This window comes from Castanea sativa, chromosome 1, assembly GCF_040712315.1.
Source record: "Castanea sativa cultivar Marrone di Chiusa Pesio chromosome 1, ASM4071231v1".
Classification (NCBI taxonomy): Eukaryota; Viridiplantae; Streptophyta; class Magnoliopsida; order Fagales; family Fagaceae; genus Castanea; species Castanea sativa.
In genome coordinates this window covers 10,263,341-10,279,861 of record NC_134013.1, presented here as the reverse complement: position 1 = coordinate 10,279,861, position 16,521 = coordinate 10,263,341, and the positions used below count along the sequence as shown (strand labels likewise).

The 16,521-nt window shown below is 34.6% G+C and overlaps 2 protein-coding genes across 3 annotated transcripts; one reads left to right on the top strand and one right to left on the bottom strand.

Moving 5' to 3' along the window:
* The first annotated feature begins 1,964 nt into the window (after nt 1-1,964).
* On the top strand, nt 1,965-6,120 carry LOC142640986 (purple acid phosphatase 2-like). 2 transcript variants are annotated; one of them, XM_075815333.1, is made up of 8 exons: nt 1,965-2,435; nt 2,610-2,825; nt 2,926-3,037; nt 3,475-3,704; nt 3,949-4,087; nt 4,666-4,886; nt 5,493-5,614; nt 5,730-6,120. In XM_075815333.1, the coding sequence occupies exons 1-8, from the start codon at nt 2,241-2,243 to the stop codon at nt 5,929-5,931; spliced, it is 1,437 nt and encodes a 478-aa protein (XP_075671448.1). In that variant the 5' UTR covers nt 1,965-2,240; the 3' UTR covers nt 5,932-6,120. The 2 variants fall into 2 exon arrangements, with proteins under 2 accessions (XP_075671448.1, XP_075671456.1); XM_075815341.1 differs by having other exon boundaries at nt 2,139-2,435; nt 2,625-2,825.
* Nucleotides 6,121-11,284: 5,164 nt separating this feature from the next.
* LOC142622683 (dehydration-responsive element-binding protein 2D-like) lies at nt 11,285-12,840 on the bottom strand. Its single transcript, XM_075796211.1, has one exon. It carries the CDS (start codon nt 12,334-12,336, stop codon nt 11,635-11,637), a length of 702 nt encoding a protein of 233 aa, XP_075652326.1. The 5' UTR covers nt 12,337-12,840; the 3' UTR covers nt 11,285-11,634.
* Between the last annotated feature and the right edge of the window lie 3,681 nt (nt 12,841-16,521).

Here is a 16,521-nt window from a genome sequence, read left to right as displayed (position 1 = left end):
CTCTGAAACAATGATCACAAAATGTAATCTTTTAGCTAGAATATTAGACCTTGGTTTTCAAAAGAAGCACGATCTGTATATGGCATTTAATTACGTTTAGTTAGCAGCCTTATCCCCAATTATGGTATTAAATTACAATATATCTATAGTATTTAGCGTTATACGGCCCTCAATTATGGAATTTATTTATGATACATTCCTATAATATTTTTAGATAATCCTCAATAAATACTAGCTTAATTGGTAACATTTTTGTTTTTTTTTTGTTTTTCCAACAATCTCCAAAACTTTGCAACAGCTTGCCATGTAAGCGAGTTATGATTGGTGGAAAAAATATGCATAGGTTCACGTGAACGAGTTGTAACAAAAGTTTTAAAAATTGTTATGGTAGTAGACTTTTTGAAATTATGGGTTAAAGTACAACATAAAAGCCTTCCTACTATTAATTCTTGCCTAAACTAGCAAATCTGCATTGTGGCTCCTTTCACAGTCAGTATTTTAGAGTCGTAACCTGCAATCAAAGATTAGGACTCTGCACGGGTGGCAATTAAGACACATTTTAGCACATGAAGTGATGATATTCATGATTTCCCCTACTTGATTTAACATCTACTTATACAATGATTCTGAGAATCCCTGAGTTGGTAGAAAGACACTCAATCCTTCCCAAAATATCTAGCTCAAGGGGCAGCCTCTCTCTCATTCTCTCTCTCTCTGAGCATTTGGAGCAAAGTCTTAGAAGCATTCCTAAATATATGGCAAACATCTTCCAAGATGACTCTTCTCTCTTTAAGAGGCTTTGGTCGAGAGGGTTTCATGACAAGATAGGCAAAGAAAGATGAATACCAATAGAATAGACTATAAGTTGATTTTGCAAAGCCACTTTCAATTGGGTTGATTATGATGAGGGATAATCAAGTCAAGGGCAATTTGGTAGGACAAAACAAATTCCACTTAGACGGGCAGGGTCTTATGGGCTTTGCTCCACACCATTATGCCCATAAGGCCCCCAACTCAGAGGCCTAATTACACTCTGGTGACCAAACTGATAAGATTGATTCAGCATGTCATGAAAAGTGTTTCGGCTTACCAACCAAAGAGCCTATTCTTGATTTTTTTCTACAACAAAATCAGTCCTTTTTGCAATGTTATACTCCTTATTTTTTTTATTTTAAAAGTCGGATGTTGCAATATGCTATTAGAGGATATAATTATTGGGTTTTGCACCGAAACCTTTTTGAATTTATATCTAAAATTTTATTGTTCAATTTCATATGTAATTAATGAATTTTTCAAACAATTTTATGTGAGAAAAATTGTCTTAAAAAGTAGTTCATTTGCACATTGAATTTGGTTTAGAGTCTTTTGGACTCTTTGTTCATATACCTAGCACATATCTCTCTCCCATTGTCTCAACCGATTCATTGTTGTTTTCATTGGTATTGACCTACGCCAACTAAGCCAGACGACACTAATAAGCATGTAGAATCACCTTCTTTACAATCAGTCAACTACCCTTCTACAGTACGACTCATTGAATTTAATTAAAATCCAACCCTTGCAATGCAATGCAAATTTTTTTTTTTTTTTATTTTGAGAAGCCGCATTGCAATGCAAAATGACTCACCAACATCAACCGCATTGCACAGTGAACACTCCTATTGAAGGTTATATAGCATTTATAAAACTCTAAGTAATTAATGAAAAAAAATTATATCACAAAAATTATATCACAAAAATTATATATATATATATAGAAAAATCATGCTTCAATAATTTGGATGTAAGATATACAATAATTGCATATTCTTTTCAAATAGTGAATATTCTATGCTTCTTTAACAATCACATGCAGTTTGGGACTTTGGTTATTTGACTGACAGTTAGCCGTAAGTGTAGCGACAGAGACAGACGCAGCAACTCCTATATGTGCCATCAACGAGTACTTCCATTTGTTTCCAAAAAAAAAAGTACTCTCATCAATCTCTAACAAAAGACAAAAGTTACAAAACGTTGCCTTGTCTTGTCCACAACTACTTCATTCAGCTTCTATTTTTCTCAGTTCTACCATGGTAAAAAACCAGTATATTCTTAACAAAACATGAATATTCCTTAGTGCCCGTCACATATACTATAAATTATGAAACAAAAATTTATACTTTAGTTGGGTTTAGAACTTTGTTGGTGTGTGTGTGTGTGTTTTTTTTTTTTTTGTGGCTAATTGGATTTTGGATTGGAAGATGGTGGTGGGAGTAGTGAGTTGGGACTGTAGTGTTCTTGTTCCTCTCTTTCTTGTGTTTTTTACTTTGAGTGATTTAGAGCTTTGTAATGGTGGAATAACTAGTAGTTATGTGAGAAATGATGACTTATCTCTAGATATGCCAATAGATAGTGATGTGTTCAGAGTTCCTCCTGGTTACAATGCGCCCCAACAGGTATGGTTTCTAGTCTTTCACCTCCGTGGATTCAAATTCATCTATGTCTATATTATCGAATATTAATCATTCGAATGAATCGAATTTTACGACTTCCTATAATTTCTATGATTATTGTCATGTTGGTTTCCAAAACTGAAAGCTCACTTAATTCAAAGTTTGCTAATTTTGAAGAATTTGGGTGTGAAGGTCCATATAACACAAGGGGATCATGAGGGTAAGGGTGTGATTGTCTCTTGGGTTACCCCAGATGAACCTGGTTCAAGTACAGTGCTTTACTGGGCTGAAAATAGCCAGCTCAAAAGCCAGGCTAATGGGTTTTTTCTTACCTACAAGTTCTTTAATTACACTTCTGGTTACATTCATCACTGCACCATTAACAATCTGGAGGTGTGTACTTTCCCTAAGTTCTTTTTTCTCTCTTTCTTTCTTTTTTTTGCATGTTCAAGATATGATAGGCCTTGGCAACTTAATTTTATGAATACTGTAGTTTGACACCAAGTATTACTATGAGGTCGGGATTGGGAATACAACAAGGAAGTTTTGGTTTAGAACTCCTCCTAGAGTTGGCCCTGATGTTCCTTATACTTTTGGCCTGATAGGTAATTCTATTACATGCTCTCATTTTACTGTCTTCTTGAAGTACTTTTCTAGCTGTTGTTGGGAACTAATGAATGTGTGCTTAGCATTGTTGGAGTACTTTTCTTGCTATTTTTACAGTGAATGTTACTTTCCTCTTAATAGAAAAATATATTACTTCAAAAGTACTCAATGTCTGTTATATCCAGGGTTAAACCTTGGTCTCCTAGGTTTCATTAAAGGAACAAATTTTATAGTGTTCAACCTGACATGTATGTTAATGTAAGAAATTAGTAACTCTAATATAGATTTACTCACTCAATCATTTGTATCCAGGGTTAAACTTTGGTCCTAGTGTTTCATTAAAGGAATAAATTTATAGTGTTCAACCTGACATGTATGTTAATGTAAGAAATTCGTTACCTTAATATAGATTTACTCACTCAATCATTTTGAGCAGGGGATCTTGGTCAAACTCATGATTCAAACAGGACACTTACCCATTATGAATTAAGCCCAACAAAAGGGCAAACAGTATTGTTTGTTGGAGACCTCTCTTATGCAGATGATTATCCATTACATGACAACAACAGGTGGGATACATGGGGAAGGTTCATAGAGAGAAATGCTGCTTATCAACCTTGGATATGGACTGCGGGGAATCATGAGATCGATTTTGCTCCTGAATTGGTATGCATCTATGCCAGCTTTTGATTCTTCTTGACAGACTTGTATATCTCTGGTTTGATCATTCTTGACTGCTTGTATTTTGTGTGCAAAGCTTGGTGCTTGCCATTTCTCTTTAATATAACTAACTGATCTTTTTGCTCAAAAGCATACAGTACTTGGTTATAATATCCTTAGTGTAGTGACAGATGCTTTTGCAAAGAGTTGAGATAATTTGGTTTATGAAATAATGGTGATTTTGTTGCAGGGTGAACCTAAACCATTTAAACCTTATACAAATCGTTATCATGTACCATATAAAGCATCAGAGAGTACGTCTCCTTTTTGGTACTCCATCAAGAGAGCTTCAGCATATATCATTGTTATGGCTTCCTACTCAGCTTTTGGTAAATATTTTTACTTTTCCATTATTATTTTTACTGTCGTTGTGAGGTTCTTGTCAAACAAGCTAGACAGTTAATAATATTGACATTTGACATGAAAAGTTAAGCTCATGTTTTCTGCTGCTTCAATTCTAGGCAGTTATAACATATCACTGTGTTAAAGCAACTTGTAAATTTTTTGGTGAGCTCCTGTCTGGGTATTAGCTTGGCACAGGGATAATGATTTAGAGTGGTTAACTTGCTGATTTGATAGATTAAAGGGAAGTGGGACTGTTACACTAATAGTTCACAATACATACCACCATATCTAGAGATTAGCAAAATTGATTCAAGAAGGGGTCATATAAGCTTTGACAACAAGTAAAGTCTACCCAAACCCACCATGTTCTACTGTTTTACATTATTTTGTGCTGTAGAGAAGGGCTTTGAGGGCTGTGAGTCTTATTGACAAGGGTATAGCAAAGTTGTTTGTATCAGGCAGGGATATATGACAGTGTGCAAGTGTCTGAAACTTTATCAAACTCTGTTCATCAAAAGGTTTTTTATTGATGAAAATAAAAGAATAAAACTTTTATCTGCAGGGAAATACACTCCTCAATACAAATGGCTTGTGAAGGAACTGCCCAAAGTGAACAGGACTGAGACACCATGGCTTATTGTTTTTATGCATTGTCCATTATATAGTAGTTATGTAAATCATTTCATGGAAGGGGAAACCATGAGAGTGATTTATGAAGAATGGTTTGTGCAGTATAAAGTTGACGTTGTCTTTGCTGGTCATGTTCATGCCTATGAACGATCTGTAAGTGCAAAATCTCCTTTACACTATAGTTGCTTTATTCTTTTGAAAATTCCTTCACATTGTGCAGAGGTGTCTTCTATTGAATCTCTTAAATCAGAAAAAGCACAATCTTTCTTTTCTACTAGAGTTCCATTTTTTGCTTTGTCTTTTCCTTTGTAATCAATAAGAGCCACTGAAGACGAGGTATAAAGGTCCTCCAAGCAATATTTTATTCAATCAAGTTTATGATTCAAGAGGTTAAGTTAACCATTGTATAGAATATTTTTCCTAGTTGAGGCCTCTTTACAGTTGAGAACCCACTCTATTTTACATTCAATATTCTGAGAACCTTCCTCATATTGTTTTAACAATTGCATACATGTCCTGCTTCAGATAGATTTCTATAGTATACTTTTCTTTTAGATTTAAAGAGTTGACATAATTTGGGGAAGATAAGTCAATGCATGTTCTGAAATATTTACAGATTACATTGACTTTTTACTTGGATGATTAAGATTAAACTTGTTTCTTGAAGTACACCTTTTTTCTTAATTAAAAAAAAAAAACATGGGAAATAAAATATGTAACTGTACTATTCTAACAATTACAATTTGTTTGGAAATGCAGGAACGGATATCAAATATCGCATACAACATTGTAAATGGCTTGTGCACTCCCATTAGCGACCAATCTGCCCCAGTTTATATAACCATTGGAGATGGAGGAAATCTAGAAGGATTGGCAACCGAGTACGTATAGTAAATAGAGGATTTGTCTTCTAGGAAATATTTTCTTTACTAGTATTAAGATGTTATCGTACTGATTGAAATTTACCTCTACTAATTGGATTTTTCAACACTGTAGGATGACACAGCCCCAGCCAAGCTACTCAGCTTACCGTGAAGCTAGCTTTGGGCATGGAATTTTAGATATAAAGAACAGAACTCATATGTATTTTGGTTGGCATCGTAATCAAGATGGTTATGCAGTAGAAGCTGACTCTGTATGGTTGCTAAACAGATATTGGAATCCCTCAGAAAGATCATCTGTAGCTGCGTTACGATAAGGATCATTTTCTAGTCTGTAATAAGCTACTGATACCATGTAAAGTGCACAATTAAAACTATTTGAAAGTCTGCAGGTAAGTTAGAGTTAATTGTAAATAATAGTGATATTGTTTGGAATATTTGTCAATTGTTGTAGATACTCTTTGATTATACATACGGATTAAAATTAAATCATTACGGATGTAAAATTTGCAGTTTGAACTTTGAATGTGGGTTTGGAGGTGAACCCTGCAGGGCAATCAGTTCTTTATCAGCTCCCAAGAATTGTTGTTGAAATATATCTGCACTCTTTCAGTTCTTAATTTTCTGTAGCATCTTTGACTAAGAACCAAACAATATAACCCGCTGTCACATTATTCTGGGATGTTAATGGTCTAATTTTGACCCTAGCTATGTGTTTTGATTGCTTCTATGTCAATTGAAAATTCTTATTTTTACCCTCAAGTAATTTATGCAATGGAATAAATAAAAATTAATATAACAGAGTTTATTAGGAATTTCATACACAAACATTTATTGATATATATTAGTCACAAATATAATATATTAAACATAAGAAAATAATAATAAAAGTGGTAAAAGAACACACAAATCAATATATATATATATATATATATATAAAGTAGAGACCTCATTCAGGAGTGCATGAGCTCCTACCATGTGACAGTCTAATATTTCATTCAGCATTTTTAACCTCTTTCATTAAGTTTTTTTTTTTTTTTTTACTGTTATTCAAAAAATCACATTAACTTCTTCTTCTTCTTTTTAACTATTATTTAAAAGTGGGTTGTAGTTTAAAATTAAATTAAAATCACTCCAAACCTTTTGAAAAGCTCAAGCCCACTTATTACTTCACATATTATGATCTAGGCGTGACATTTTCACATTAATTTTTTCCCACATTCTCCAAAATATGGGCTACATCATAAAATAGGACACACAGTTTGAAAGACTCTCTTTACAATTTTCTTGATAAGACTCTTATTATTAAGTACCACATCAATTTGCTCTTTCCTCTTCCTAAAGTGATATTGAACACTTTAGTTAGCCAAAATAATTAAATAATTGTGAATTCATTTAGGCTACCTATATATATATATATATATATATATATATATATATATATATATATATATATATATATATTCATATTTTTAATTATGTATATTCATAATAATTTTGATTCTTTTTATTTTCTTCCTATTAATGATATGTATAATATAATTGAACATAAAATGAGTGTTATAGGGCTAAAAAGAATAGTTTTTTTAGAAATTATTTCAAAATAAAAGTATAAAGTATTCGCGCATCGCACGGGACATCGACTAGTTTGGTAATAAAGTAGAAACCAAAGAAAAAATCTATTTAGTGAAAATTCAATGAAAAACCACTCCAAGACACAAACAATTCTATGGAAAATTCACTATAGTAAATTTCTTTTCCTTCACGTCTTTTAAGTTTAGGAATAGTAAATATGAGGGGCTATTTACTATTCCTAAACTTAAAAGAAGTGAAGGAAAAGAAATTTAGTTTTGAATGCTGGTCCATTGTCATAGAAGGAAATTATGTGGTACATCCAATGGACTACAACCATACTCTTAACAAATGTGGGTCTCACATATGGGATCACCTTATTCTAGAGGAAGGAGTAGTACACCATATGCACAAAATAAATTTATTTTCAAAGATTCTATTATATGCTTTGATTACGTAGGGATTTGGCGGTTTATGGTTTTAAAAAAAAAGGAATAATTTAGGCATGTGAGGGTTCAATAGTTGAAAAGAAGAATTAGCTTGATGCAATTCAATTGTTAATACATGGCACCCAGTTGTTTATACATGCCACCCAATTTTTTACGTTATATTTGCTTTGCTGTATTGGAATCCATGTGTTAAAATGTTGTATTTGGTCTCAAATTCTAAGGAAATTAAAATTTTAAATCAATTGTTAAACAATCAAATTCCAATCTAAATTACATAATCCAGTTGTCCAGATTCCATTGCTATTAAGTTTCAACACACTTTAATTCTTTCTATCTTTTTAACCCACAATTAATACCTGTAGAACTACTGGATCCCAATGAATTCCTCTATCTCTCTTTGTCAAAAATTTTGAGAATCTAAACAATTAATACATAACCTAGTTAATCAACCACAATTAAAACTATCTCTCTCAATTGTGGACAATTGATCGAGTTATGTATTAACTGCTTAGAATCAATTGAAAGAGAAAAATAAGGTTGAAATTTAAGTATATTTGAGTTCTGCAATTAAATTCAAACACATGATTGTACTGATCAATTGAGCACATACAATGTTATATTTTTCAATAAAAATTAAATTCAACATGCCATGTGAGAATGCAGCTGTTAAACTCTCACATAACAAACTAAATTTGACATAACAAACTAAATTTGACGTAACAAATTAGGTTATTCTCACATAACAAACCGAATCTGACGTAACAAATTAGGTGTCACGCATGCATGAAATTCAGTTTTGATCGCATCTAATTTGTTTTTTCAACTTTTGAATCCATCGTATCTAACGATATTGTTTCAACCTCACCCCCAAAATTTAAGGTGATTTTTCTATCCTAACCATAAACAGCCAAATCCATCGTCAATTCAATACTTTAGCCGTTAACCAATATGATTTCTAAGCCGATGATGGAGAAAGCAAAATGTAGCTCACTAGCTAGCTCTAGTTTTTAAAATGATGAAAATGAAAATTATTGGATGCTCTCAAAACACAGTGATGTGGTGCTCATTTATCTCACATTGAATGTTGATTCCACTATTTTGTCCAAAAAAAATAGTTAATTTCATTATGAATTTAATTAATGAGATCTGCTATAAATGTGAAAGAAAAGAGCATTATGTCATCGTGTTTTGAGAATACACAATACCACTGCACACCCTTGGTGGTCACTAGCTCCATAAGTATAAGTGCTTGTGAATATGAGGGGCAAGGGCCAGGTTCAAGTCTTTAAGAGAGAGTTTCACACACATATATACTTAGATTGGGCTAAAGTAAAATTCTCTATTGTATCAAAAAAAAAAAGAATACACAATAATTACTTGCGACGATAATGAACAAATATTTATTCTTTTTATTTATTTATACAAATATAATACTCATTCTAAAACTCTTTATTGGCTACACAAATTTTGACGGTACTATTGGTATTTGATCTATCATCTATGGTATCTAAGATGTAAAGGATTACATATTTATTCCCTTCAACCAAAAAAAAAACCCAAAAAAAAAAATTTATTCCCACCCACACCCACACCCACACCCACACACACACACACACACACACAATTATAAACCCTAAGGGCTCCGTTAACAGATATATATATTATTAGATTCTTTACTATTTTTTAGCAAAATTTGTGTGAAATGGGACATGATGGAAGGGGATGGAGTAATTTTTCAGCTGGACAGGGTGGTGGGGCACACACAATTTACCCTGTCTTAATATCATCCATAAAGACTATATGTATATTTTATTTTATTTTTAGTTGAAAAAAAAAATTAAAAGGAGAATATTATTTTATTTTTTAAATAAAACATTTTAAGGTTGCCCTGTATAACCTATAGATGAAAATTTAGTTGCCGGTCGACATGTAGATTCTTTTAACTAATTTTTAACCAAAGGACATATTCAGAAATACTCTCAAGAAGACTCAACAAAATTCTAGAAGATAACCCACCAAACATTGATTAAATTACTATATATTAACACTTATAAATAATATATAAAAATATCAGTTAAAAAATGGGCAGTAAGAGCATCCACAGCAGTGAAGCTAAAAATTTAGCAATTTAACTCCACTAAAAGTTACTTTATCTATTTTACCTACACACATGCTGCAGCAGTGGATCTATTTTAGCTTTCAACACAATAAAATAATATAAACATCACAATAAAATAATATATCTACCACAATAAAATAATACATCTCACTACAATAAAAACACCACAATAAAAAAGGTAATGTGAACACAAAATAAAAAATTAATTTTTTTTTAGCTCTCATGAACAGTGCACATCTATCTAGCTAAAAAAATATAGATTTAGCTCCACTGCTGCATGCTTCTTTTTGGTGTTTTGGTGGAGCTAAAATAGCTATATAGCTATTTAGCTCCACTGCTGCAAGTGCTCTAAGAAAAAGCTGAACTTACAAGTGTTGTGGTGGTCACTCCCTCTTTATCTTTTGTTCAAAATCAATGAGCATTTGGGAAAATTGGAATATCTAGAAGGTTTGGGCGTCCTCATTAGAGATGGTAAAGGAGAGGTTCTAAAGGTCTTAGGAGACTAAATCGATGTTTTGGAGATATGGTGCAATTATATACAAAGGCAATGACATGCTAAATGGCATGAAATTTACTTGTAACTTTACTGAGACAACATTATCTACAGTTAAAATCAAAACATTAGATGATTGTTACTATAACCTCCAAAGCAATCTCCTAGAATTTAGGAGGTCTTATATAATCCAAATACCTCCAAAGCTTAAGAGTTCCTATGTGATCCAAATACATCTAAAGTAATTAAATAGTATTTAAGAGTTCTCTTGTAATTCAAATATCTTCAAATTAATTTCCTAACATTTAGAAATTTTCATGTAATCCAAATACAATTTCAATTATCTGCTAAACAGACTTGACTTAATTTTTATCTGTATACGTACGTTTGAATATATAAATATAAACGTAGCCGTTCTTGAAACATTTTCAAGGAAGTAAATCAAAACACAAGCTCTAATTATTCTCTCTTTATTTAGACTACAAAGAGTAACAATTGAAAAAAAAAAATCATATTAATTATGTTGTTGAGGGAAGTGTGTTGTTAACTTGTTATTGTTTAAGTCATGCGCTAGCAAGAAGAAGCGATGGACGTCGTAGAACAAGACAGGTATATATTTGGCACAAATGTCCAAGCAAACATGGGTATGGCAGTGAAGGGAATCGTGCATGGTCGAAAAAGACAGCAGGCTAATGTAAGCGTCCGGATTTTAATTGTTGTTTTCTACGTTGAGCCAAGGCAGTCTTTCTTCTTCATCTTTTTTCTTTTTCTCTTTTTTTTTTTTTAGATTTTCTTTTCTGAATAGTTTTTTGGGCTTAGATTTGGTCCAGGCAGCCAAACTTATAATTATTGTCAGGACAGTTTAAAATTATAAAAAATATATATATCAATAAACTACAAGATTTTTGGAGTCAAACTTTTTAGTTTGACAAAATATGATGGAAAATATCATTTCATATATGATATATCTTTTTTGCATATCATATAGGATTTGATATCTTTTATGCATATAGTTGGAAACATCACAATTTCATATATTTATATATATACAAAAGTGATTATATGTAAGGGCGATGAACAGTAACATTTTTATTTTCTTCATCTTGCTTGACAGGTGATAGATTAACAAAATAGAACTACATAGACATGAACACCACTTTTGAAGTAAATAATATTCTCATGCAAGGACCTCGAAAGAGACCATAGGAACCTACGTGGGGTCAAGACTCAGACACATGGCTTATACAGACTCAGACACATAGCTGATGCTTATATACATCATATAGGATAATGATAGATGTTTGGATAACATCAAATGTGAACAGTTGAATAGACTTTCTCCATCTCACTTAAAGTAAAGAAATGAAGAGGATTTTGTCTGTTTTAATTACATGCACCATGGAGAATGCAAGGCATCCCAGCCACTTCCATCTGCCAAGTTGCCTGGAAAAATTCCCGAGTCGAAATCCATTGACATAGCAGCCTCTGTCCATATTGTCTCATCAAACACAGGAAAGTTTGCATTCATATTGTCCCAAAGTCCATCGATCTCTTTGTTCTCGCCAAATTTCACAATGTTTTCCTTTTGCTTTTCATTAGACTCAACATATCCATTAGGAAAAGGCATGAAAGAATCATTTTGATAGGGTTGTGATGTAAAATCATCAACCTTAACAATTGGGCTATTATTTGCAGAACATAGAATACCTGAATTATGCACACCTTGAGGATGAGTTTCCATAGGGTTAATTTGGGTATCAATGGAAGTGGCTGGATGCTGAGAATTAAGGGTTACATCTGGCAAATTGAGTTTTGCATCAGTGCCATAAAGTTTACCTGCAGCAGCATCATATGCCATGGCAGCCTCTTGAGAGGTGTCAAATGTCCCTAACCAAAGCCGTGCACCACGATTTGGTTCACGAATTTCAGCCACCCATTTGCCCCAAGTTCTTTGACGAACACCTTTGTAGGTGCACATAGCATTCTCCGGGCCTCCTTTCCCTCTCATGCATCCTTTCCTTGAACTTGCCTGTGCAGACCTTTTGGCCTGCTTTTTCTCTTCAGGACTAGCCGTTCCTGACTTCAACATTGTTCCAACAGAGAACTCTGGGATGGTAGATAAGTACTAAAATATGTGGCTTAAAGGGGGGTACGGATCCTGTATTTAAAGCAAGCAAGCCAAGTAAGAATTGAGTCTTGGAGAGTAATGAGTACAAGACATCCATGAAACGTGGCTTTTTTGGTGACTTGGGACTGATACTTGGCATGACGAACCAGACTGATCGTGTCAAAAGCCAAGCTCACTGTTTATTTCTCTTACACACACTTGGCCTTGGCCTTTGTTGGTACATTTGCTCAGGTGGCAAGCAGAGAAGAGCATTGCTTTTCGATTTTCTTTTCCTTTTTTTTCTTCCTCAAGAGAGAAGAGTGAAAAGCATATGGGATTGGATAATTGTCATTTACTATTTAGTGGCGGTTTCTTAAGGTTGAAACGGTGGGAGATAAGAACATGGGAGAGTTCCCAAATCCAGTCCCACGTGACAATTAGCAAAGGTGAATGCTTGATACGTGGGGATTCCCAAGTCCCCTAAACTAGGCTTGAGAGTCAGTGTGAACAGATTCAGTGACTTAGAGTTTTTGCACACAAGTTTGAGACTCTTTACGAGACTTTCAAAGAAGATCGGCATACATTGAATCTTCCATAGTTTGAGTAGATTCCTAAATAGTACCATAGGCAGTAAATATTAAGGCCATGTAAGTAGTTAAACATACAGTAGCTGTGACAGGGGCTTCAAACTGGAGAGATATTTTAGATAAAGAAAACAACTTATTTTAATAACATACAAGATACTTTCCAATATAAAAAAGACTTACTAATAAGTAAATAAATGAAAATTAAAAAACAGAAACAAAAATAAATGACTTTCATTGTGAGGATATAGTGATATACACGACCTACATATGGATAGGTGTTGATAAATTTTTGTTTACTTTTTTTTCTTCTTTTTTTTTAAAGCCCACTTTCATTGGGAGGATATAGACGATACACATATGGATAGGATTTGATAAATATTTGTTATCTGCCTTGTCTTAATTACAGTAATTTTTTATAAAAACAAAATATTATTTGTTCTTAATTTCTTATTATCATTTTTTGGATAAAGTAACAATAGTTGTTTAAAAAAAAAATTAATCTGTTATTAATTTTTTTTTTTAGAATGAATCTATTATTAACTTAACAACTTGATTTTTATGGTATTTGATTTTTAAGTCTTGGAAATGAGTTTTTGTTCTTATTAGTTATCATAAACGGCTGATATAGTATGGCTACTAATAATAGTATCTTGTGAATGATGTTGTGTGTTGTGTCTTCGAAGGTCTAGGATTATATCAGTACTTTTTTTTCACCTACGCTTTATTTATTTATTTAAGAATTATTAAATCTTTTCTCTCGTACAAGGGTTTCATATTTTTTATTTATGGGATGTATTTATGTTATGTTTATATATGCATTGCTAGATTTGTGGGGACCCGAGAACCGAGGAAGAATAGAACCGCCGTGATCATCATCCGTTCTTCAAGTGGAAGCCCTTTAAGCCCGATTAGTGGGTTCACCCGAGGATAGGGTGGGAAGAGACAAAATACTTCCTAGAAGTCCGAGTGGAGAGAATGAAGCTGAGAGAGAAAGTCAAGGTAGTTGAAAGAAGTTTCCTGTGAAAGCTCACCTACTGCCTCCGCATTAAGAGACTGGCAATAGCTTTATCAACTGCATTGATGAGAAAATAACCCCTGAACAGTAGATTCACAGCTAAGCAACTCCTTCTACCACTTTCAACAGAAGTCTAGTGGGGAAGTGTCCTGAGGAGGGCCTAGAGGATTGCAAAAGGAGGGCTAGGATGCAAGAAACTGAAGAGTATATAAAGGAAGGGAAGTTCCAGATGAAGGATCCAAAAAAATCAAGGAAAAGAGATTAGAACTAGAAAAGTGAAAGAGAGAAAGAAGAAGGACACTGTTTATCTTAGCATAAGAATATTGTCATCAAGCGAGCTTGAAAAAATCCTTCAATATATTTAACTTGAACTTCGGTTCATCCCCTTCATGTTTAAATCTTCAAACTAAGCTCAACTTGTTTTTATCCACTCTCTCTTAATAGATATCTATTAGTTTGGGCCTAATGAAGTGGTATGAACTCCACTATTCTAAGTGGGTTTGGGCCGCTGAGTTTTGTGCTCTTACAATTGGCGCCGTTTGTGGGAAAAAATACAAGGTTTCATTTTGGGTTGTTTTGACAAGCTATGACTAACCTGGAGCAGAATAGAGAGGAGTTTGTTGGTTCGCAAAGGGAAAACTAGTTCGTTAACCTGGAGCGAAGGAGAGACAAACACCATACACCTAGTGTTGTGGTAGAATCATACCATATGGAGCGTACTGAAAGGAGTCACTCAAGGACTGGGAGCCATGTTTCACACGAATAGGAGACGTGAAAATTGAAGCTTGAGATAGATCACTTGCGTAAAAAGCTGTGGCGAAGGGAGTGTGGTAGAGGAAATTCATCACCCTCATCAAGTGATGGGTCAGGGGAGAGTAAGGATCATTCATATCGCCATAGGTCAAGAACACCATCCAGTGAGTCCTTCTCAGCATCTTCTCACTTGGATAAACTGAGAAAGGGCAAGTCTAGGCGTGGGCAGGGGTCATCTCATCATAGCATGGGGAATGACGCGATGAGTAAGGCACTTCATCAAATTTCAAAGTCACCTTTCGTTAGGGGGATTAATAAGGCCAGACTTCCCCACCGTTTTTCACAACCAACGTTCACCATCTACAATGGAAGGTCTAATCCAGTAGAGCACGTGAGCCACTTCAATCAAAAGATGGCAGTACATACTGGTAATGAAGCTCTTATGTGCAAGGTATTCCCCTCTAGCCTCGGGCCTGTAGCTATGCATTGGTTTGATGCTTTAGAGGAAGGTTCAATAAGATCCTTTGAAGAGCTGACAAAGGCGTTTGGTGCTAGGTTTGTGACATGTCGCAGGGTTCCCAAGCCCTTAGACTCCCTGTTGTCTATGGTCATAATGGAAGGTGAGACTCTTAAGACCTATTCGGGCAGATATTGAGAGACGTTTAACGAAATAGATGGGGATTTTGAGGATGTGGCAGTAAGAACTTTAAACTAGGGCTTCCCGCAAAGCATGAGTTGAGGAAGTCACTAACAATGAAGTCTGCCCGTAGTATGCATCATCTTATGGATCCCATTGATAAGTACAAATGAGTAGAAGAAGATTGGACTCAGGGAAAGGGCAAGGCGAAAGCTTTTCCTAAGGAGAAGGATCCTCAAGGAGAAGGATATCACAATAACCGTCCAAGGAGAGATTTCCCCAACCAAACACCCTCGGCGGGTGCTCAAATGGTTAGTTTGTTGTTTAAAGAGCCAATTTATTAGATACTAGAAAAGATTTTAAAAAAAATGATATTTCAAATGGCCCAACAAAATGAGTGGGGACCCGTCCAAGAGAAACCAGAGCCTTTACTGCCATTATCATCGGGAAAAAGGACACACAACGGAAGATTGTAGGAATTTGCGTGATCACCTGGGTCAACTGGTGAGAGCGGGGAGGTTGAGGCAATTCTTACAACAACTTGCGGGTCAGTACGGGCAACCCAAAGTTGGGCATCAGAAGGATGGGGCTCCTCAACTAGCCCTAGGCACAATTAATGTCATTTTTGCTAAGCTTAAAGGCAATGCTAGGACCTACTCAGGGGTTATATCTGTGGTTTCGGACCCCGACTTGGAAGACAGGAGTCATACTCTTAAAATGCCAAATTGGTGGTTATGCCCACCTTGGGTTTCTTAGAAGAGAATAAGGAGGGAACATTCTAGGCACATGATGATACCTTGGTAGTAACCATTTGGATTGGTGGGAATGATGTAAAGAGGTTCTTAGTAGACCAGGGGAATGGAGCGGAGATTATGTACCCGGATTTGTTTAAAGGGTTAAATCTCAAACCTAGGGACTTAGAAAGGTACAATTCACCACTGGTGGGCTTTGACTGGAGATTGGTAATCCCCCGCGAGATGATAAGGCTACCTGTGTAGGCTGGAGACGAAAAGGTGCAAGTTACTTTCTTTGTAGTTAAAGGCTATTCCCCTTACACAGCTATCCTGGCCAAACCTTGGTTTCGTGCTATGGAGGCGATATCATCAACTTTGCATTTGAAAGTTAAGTATCTCATATGAGGAAGAGTAGGGGAATTGGTGGGAAGTCAAGAAATG